The sequence below is a fragment of the Condylura cristata genome, unplaced genomic scaffold, assembly GCF_000260355.1.
Source record: "Condylura cristata isolate star-nosed mole 26May11 unplaced genomic scaffold, ConCri1.0 scaffold00018, whole genome shotgun sequence".
Taxonomy (NCBI): Eukaryota; Metazoa; Chordata; class Mammalia; order Eulipotyphla; family Talpidae; genus Condylura; species Condylura cristata.
The window spans coordinates 12,219,179-12,226,597 of record NW_004567119.1 but is presented as its reverse complement, the minus strand read 5'-3'; the positions used below and the strand labels follow the sequence as shown (position 1 = coordinate 12,226,597).

The 7,419-nt window shown below is 42.9% G+C and overlaps 1 protein-coding gene across 1 annotated transcript in view; it reads right to left on the bottom strand.

Annotated features, from left to right (window-relative positions):
- The window catches only part of MND1 (meiotic nuclear divisions 1 homolog (S. cerevisiae)), a 35,631-nt gene extending 28,531 nt beyond the window's left edge, over positions 1-7,100 (bottom strand). The window contains exons 1-3 of the mRNA XM_004685334.2: positions 7,051-7,100; positions 3,755-3,820; positions 349-406 (exon numbers count right to left, since the gene is read on the bottom strand). Coding sequence (XP_004685391.1) covers positions 349-406; positions 3,755-3,820; positions 7,051-7,053 — 127 coding nt within the window. The 5' untranslated portion in view covers positions 7,054-7,100. The remainder of the gene's footprint in view (positions 1-348; positions 407-3,754; positions 3,821-7,050) is intronic.
- Positions 7,101-7,419: the final 319 nt, after the last annotated feature.

The following is a 7,419-nucleotide window of genomic DNA, read 5'->3' as shown; positions in this document are numbered from 1 at the left end:
TCTTTAAAAAAAAAAAAAAACTAATCAAGTCCATAAAGACACAAAATCACATTTAACAGCTACTCGAGCAGTTTTTACTTGTTTTGAAATAAATTATACTCACAAATGAACGTGTGCACAAGGGGTATGATCGCGTGCAGATGCATGCGAATCCTATCTTAGACCCAGAGCAGAAACTCCAAACATAAGAAACGTGGCTGTGGCCCAGAGAAATCACACAGGGACTGCTGCAAACATGACTCATCTCTAGAAATTTATGTTGCTATAAAGTGAGAGACTGTTACAGCAAAGGTGACGTGGAATGATTTCCCATTTCCCCCCAAATCTCAGCACATCTTTGGTACTTACTAATGCCTTTCTCTTTAGGAGCAATCTTCTCTATGTCTTTTAATTGAAATACATCTTTCTGTTAGAAAAGGGTAAAAAAAAAAAAGGTATAAAAAATAAAAAACTTGTACTTACTTTTTACTATGTATGTATGTATAGTTACCATAATTAAAATCTTAAAACATACTAAAAAAGCTATGCCTAAAATGAATAGGTCAGGTATACAGACCTAGAGAAATACCACAATTAATCTTGTTCAATACCCGCAACAGAACTTAAATGGATAGGTTTTGCACAAACATATTACTCTTTTAGTAGTAAGTGGAGAGAATATCTTTCCACTGAAGAAACTCATTTATGGACTCAATTATTAGGATGAGAGAATTCATTTCTCTGACACTGATTTCAAGAAAACACAAATAGTGCTTTGATATAGATTGTATGTCACAGATGGAATGGTTCTAACTAAGTCTAAGAAAAGACAACTGTCGAGACTTGCTTATGGTCAACATTTCACAGAAGAGTTAAACCTCAACATGGAAAATTTATTGTTTATCTCTGTGCATCAATTGTTCATCTATTTGTTACATGTCCACCAATTGCAAGTCTACACATTATGGGGAGAAACTTGAGTAGAACTTTGCACCTTCATTATTGGGGGAAAAATCTGGGCAGAATACTCCTTTCTTTTTGTAGTAAGTCTTGGTTGAAGTGGAGAGAAGAACTTGGATAACAAAAGTGAAATATATGAAAATACACAAGTATTCAGTAATTTGAACAGAATTATTGTGATTGTTATAGAAATCTGGAATCTATTTCTCTTAAAATAAACTTGAAAAGGCAACTTCAATAGGATGGAAATTCACAAAAATTAAAACCTTCTGCTCATCCATGTCCCTGCTAAGAAACTGAAAGACAAATACTGACTAAAAGACAGTACTCACAATACATACCTGACACGGACAGGTACCCAGGAATATAAAGAACTCCTCTGACATATATCCTACTCCTCCCCCCATAGATGAACCGAGAGAACGAAGGTGTGTGTGTGTTTCTTCTCATTTATATATATGAGAATATAAATGAACATATACAATGAGTATATGCTGAAGTAGAATCTAGGTGTTGGGCATATGAACACTCACTATAAAATTCTTTCAGCTTTCATAATAAAATGTTGGAAAAGCAACTATATCACTAAACTTAAGACTTAGTAAATTAAGTACTAAGTCAATAACCGTAGAGTGTGAAAACAATTTTTCACATGTGGGAATACACTTAAAAGTCTCAGAGACTCTTAGGGGGTCTCAGAGACTGCAATAAATTAATGACTTTAGAAAAACCAACCAATGAGACCTATTTGCAAGTAATTTAGATTCGCTGGAAAAAGAACATGAACACAGAGACATCTTCCTAGCGTGGCCACCAAAGGAGTCCCAACACCGTGGCTGCCCAGCGGGTTTAAGTGTAAACAAATGAGTCAGCAAAGAACAAACTTCATAACTCAATTAAGATCACTTAAGTGGACAGAGAAAATAGCGTCCAGTAAATATCAGCTATTCAGGCATTACACAGCAATAACAAAGGACATATAAACACAATGGATATAGCTCTTGAACAAGAAGCAAGCTAAGTGTAAGGCCCCGGAAGACACACAGTCACACTACACTACTGGACAACTTCAATTAGGCTCTTATGACCTGGACACTATGATGTTTTAAACAGATCACCTCATTTAATCCTCACACCAATACTGTGAACTGGGTATAATCATTAGAACAGAAATAGATTAGAAAACTGACGCTTAGGTCAGTGACTTGTTTCAGGTTACAAGCTAATAGGTAAAACTGGTCAGGTACACTATCACTGAGCTCTGCTGCTCGCATGTTCCTCCTAGTGTAAAAGGCAAAGAATCCTATTTCTATTATGTCAGCAAATGGAAATGTATATTAAGTATACAATGAATCAATACATAAACTGAAATCAATAACTAATTAACACAACCAACTCCTGGCTTTACAAAATAATAAGACAAACTACTGAACTTCTCAAAACTGCTAATACACATTAGCGTCTTAATGTTATTTTCCTAAACAGAGTTGAAAAATTTTCCATCAGAAGCAGCCAATTTTGATATTTCAGACAGTTAACAACCAAAAACACAGAATAACCCCCACCACTCTCTCCATTGTCTGATAGAAATCAGATCTATTTTTCTCGTTCTTGAAAATAGGAAAAAGATGTCAACAAGTAGAATAAACAGTAACCACACACACAAACTTCATTTCACCTTCCTCATCTTGTCATCATCACCACTACAATACTCTGCTGACTTGTCGATTGACTACTAGTCAGTCTAAGTGAGATTAGGGAGATTAGGCACATGCAGAGGGCAAACAGTTAAAAAGTTCCTAGAAATTTCACTTGTTTTACTTAAAATCTGTACTATCAAAATGAAAATCAAGTATTACCATTATTTAGCTCATCAGTTTCCTAGTCTATTTTGCCATTTTCCCCATCTTCTTCACAATTGTAGATAGTGAAAATAGCCAGTAGATTGGGGCGAAACTGGACTTTGAAGGTTCTGTGTAATATACAGGAAGTGAGTACTTTCTGTAGGTCGAAGGTTTGGACTTTAACTAAGAAGCAAAGAAAAGCCACTGAACAGCAACCTGGTATAGAAACAGGCTTGAGAGCCAGGAGCTGGGCCTTAATCCTGGCTCTGCCACTTAGGGGCCGAAGCTTGAACTTATTAGTTCAAATTAGTGACGGGCACAAATTTCTGGAATAAATTAAAGAGGCCTCTGCACCACCAAATATGTGTTATGCGCAGACGGAGACCGTCCTTAGACAGAGAGGCAGGGTTAGAGCCCTCAAGGCAGGAGTGGTCCTCTCCGGGGCTGAAGCCTCCTGCCGTCACTTCTGTTTTGTAAGATCCAGAACTGATTCCTTAGGCTGCATCCACAGATGGGGCGATCCTGAGCTCATCAGTAATAAGGACACAATCAGACAGCCTACACCAAGTGTCCAGAACAGTGACTGGCACCTGAGAATGGTAACCTGAGCCATTATTATTATTATTATTATTATTATTATTATTATGAGAATGGTAACCTGAGCCATTATTATTATTATTATTATGCTTGATTGCTGCCCCTTCTGCCTGCAATCAGAATATGCTGAGACAATCGAGCATATGCTCAGACAGCGGGTGCGTCGGGCAGTCTGAATGAGGACACCCCACCAACAAGTGGCAGGTTCTTTCATGCACCATAGCTCATAGGCATCACAAATGTTTGCAGAATTTTATCCATTCTCACAACTGGTCAGTATTGCTCGCTCATAAAAAAAGGTGGTTAACTTGGGGTGACATGTATCTAAGGAGAAAATCATACAACATACTAAAAATCTTAGGAAAATGACTTACAGTTTCGAAAAATATTTCCATCATACGGACTCTCTTCTCCTCTGCACTCAGTCCTTTTTTCTTTGACTAAAGCACAAAAGTTAAATGGTAAACACTGCATGTTTAACACAAGACACTTCCATTATAAAGCAAACTGGTCTGAAACATTATCAGAAATTCTGTGGATGGCTTTGTCTGATAACAACATTTGACAACTCTGAGCGTCAGGCCAGAAGCCCCACTGTACCTACCCTACCATGCCATGCCAAGCCCAGGATGGCATTTACAAATACAGTAAGGACGGTAGGTGAGATGGAGTCTTGGTATTTTGTAGAAATTCAGTTTATCAAATGAGTTCAAGGTAAGTCACTTTACTTACCTTCAAGACTTAGTCTCCCAAAGAAAGTACATCGGCATAACTACTTATAAATAAAAAGGTACATGTACAGACAGAACACAAAGAATTAATTCCACCCTGAGGAAGAAGGCAGTGATCTAGGCTAGAGATGAAAAGGATTTTAGGAAGTTGAGAAATGGTGAGAAGGGAGTCCTGGGCAGACCATACACCCGGCACAATGTCATGGAAGTACATGGAATGTTCCAGAGATAAGCCTTCTGAGATGATTAGAGTATGCAGATGAGTTATGGGAGACAAGGCGGAGGAGGTGGAGGTGTGATTTCTAAAGCAGGGAGTGACAAGACTAGAGCTCACGTGGGGGTGGGCGAGAGAAAGGGAAAAGCCCTGGCATGGGAAAAGGAAACCCACCTTTACTCTGTTGGAAACGGGGGTCACTAACACGTAATTGAAACGTACGTTAGTAAGGATTTTTACTATATAATGGACAGAGAAAATGTATTATTTTTAAAATAAAGAGCTACACTTCTCCACTGTAAAGATTCACAGAAAAACAAAAAACACCTGTTCGACTCACTGACACAAGTCAATTGAGACCAAGCCACATGCTCCATTGGAGGAGCAAATAAAGTGACATGTCATTTGGAGAACTTTCTGGAAAAAAAAAAGTTGCTCAGGGCATTGAGTAATAAAAAACACTCATACCACTTAAAAGTAGACATAAATAAAACAATTAGAGATGACCCTATCCAGCCGAAAACTCCGCCAGGACCTGAGCCGAGGACACGGAGAAGGCACGGGGCTCTTTCCTGGCCCGGCTGGACGGAGGACGCTGCTGGCATCCTAGCTGTGCCTTAGCATCACCGCAGGGTTCAAAAGAAATTACTGATGTCCAGGTAGGTCCCTCAGTACCCTAGTCAACAGTCTCTGGGAGGGACTTTCGCCTGGTGTATTTAAAAATTCTCCTCAAGGATTTTAATTCGTGCCCAGGATTGCTTTTTTCAGCCCAGAATCTGGAGGCTGAGTCAGAAGTGCTGTGCAGGTCAGGCCGTGGGAATGGTTAGGACTTTTGGCTATGGCTGTCAGACCCAAAGCTTTAGGTAGGAAAGACTACTGTTGGTATAATGAACAGCTTCTAAGAGAGATCCACAGTCTCCAAGAGGCAAGCAGTTAAGAATAGTGTGTGTGTGCACAGAGGGCACAGTTGTAGGAAAGCCATAAGTCACTCGGTTTAGCTATGGCATTGAAAAAATACCATGGGCTGCAGCGTCCTCTTAGACTGCTCTTTTATCACAGGATTTATTATTAACCACAGTAGGAGAATATTATGGGCAGAAATAAAATCATTGTGAAAAGATGCTGTGTTAATTCATATTTAGAAATTTGTCCAAAAAAAAAAAAAAGTCAGGGAGGGCTCATTTACTGTTTAAGACTGAGAAAACTTTGTATAAGGTTAGAAATATATTCAAGCTGTTTGGGGACTCAAAACTCGATCTGAGGACAAGGGACTTTTCTGGTTGGTCAATATATTTTAACCTACTTAAAAATCATCTACCTAATTCCCATCTTTAATTGGGAGTTACAGAATTCCTAACATCAGTCCTGTTAATTACAATAGATTTTTGAAAGAGTAAAAGTAGGTGCCATCTGCTATCCTGGGAAGTAGCAGATTTCAATTCAGTTTCTCCAATTCCAGAAAAGCTAACTGGATTGTGTCATTCTACACACCCAACCAAAACAAACGAGAAAGAGAACAGTTCATCTTCGGTTAACATGAACACTAAGCTGATTTCTCAATCCTACATAAAAAACAGGAAGTACTGTTGTCATACAAACTTTTATTATTTCACCTTTTTTCATTATTATAGGGAAACAGATGAAGAGCTAATAGCACATTAAGCCACTTAGTATTTGAAGGCGATTCAGGCGTGGAAAGAACAGGCAAAAAAGACAAAGTAAAAGCATTTGCGTTGCAGAATTCTCACTAAAGTCAGATTAGCTGAAGAAAAATAACCCCAGAGCCAGTAAACAGATGCTAACAGATTGAAGTGTGGTCCTGTTTGGCTTCTTTAAATCCTTTACGCCCAGATGGCTCGGTTGTTAGTTAAACCACAAAAAGCCGTTATCAGCGATAATTATATCTGGACAAGTAGCTTCAAATAAATACTGAACAGCCCAGATCGTTGTCCAGCAGAAGCTGGGCAAAATAACGGCCATTAGCTAAATGAAGATATTAAAATCTTAGATGCATTTAATTGACGTCGATTCTCTGCCAAGAGCAGACACAAAAACGGCGTGAAACTTTCGACGGTTTACAAAGATTTGACAAGCAAGAAAACGTTGGGTTCACAGAGAGATGGTGCGGCGTCCCAGACAAGCCCTTCTGGCGTGCAGGGAGGACGCAGGGTCCCCACCCTGGGGCGCCACGGGTGCCCCGACGCCTGCAGATCCTGCTCCCCGGTCAAGCCCAGCGCCTCAAAACTGGCACCGCGGGCGGGGGCGGCCTCGTTAGGCCGCTAGTGGAAGGGGAGCAGTTCAGAATGTGCTCCACGAGTCAGCGTCACCAAACCTCTGGCGGGGAGCACTCAGCTCCTGGGGCCTCCGGGTCCCGGCGCAGCCCGCGCGGGGTTTCAAATGCCGGGGTGCACCCCGTGGCCGAACCCCGGGGCTCCGGGCTCCGCTTCCACCCCGACGCGCGTTCTAAACCATCCGGGCGCGTTCGCGAACACTTCGCGGCTGCCTCACGCCCGGAGGGGGGCCCCCGATCATTCCCCAGGGACAGTAGTGGGGTGCAGCAGGGGGAGGGGCCGCAGCGCCGCGGGGCTGAGCCCCGGAAGTGCGGCGCGCACAGCGCGACCATTCAGTGGGCCCCCAGTCTCTGCGGCCGGCCAGACCCGGGGCTGAGGGCGCCTCGACCCTAACACTGGGGAGCACGAGGAGCCGGCCGGACCCCAGCTCTTACCATGGCGCGGGCCGCGGGTCTTCCGGTGGCCGGGTCGGCGCGCGAGGCGAGGGGCGGGGCTCCGGGCTGGTTTGATTTTGGCGCCGACACCGCCCCGGGGCGGAGCAGCGAGGGGAGGAGGTGGAGAGAGACCGACCCTAGTCTCCACGGCGCGCAGCGACCCCTGGCGGCGGCGCCGAGCAAGCGGCCGGCCGGGGCGGGGCCTGCTAGGGGGCGGGGCTCGTCCGTCCCGGCTGTCGGTACTGAGTGGCTTCAGGGCTGCAGGGTCCGGTGGCCCCGCTGCTTCCTCCTTTCACTTCGCGGTTGAATTTAACTCCGTTTTAGAGAAAGTCTTGAGCTCTCTTGTTTACGTTTTCTTCCAACAGCGAA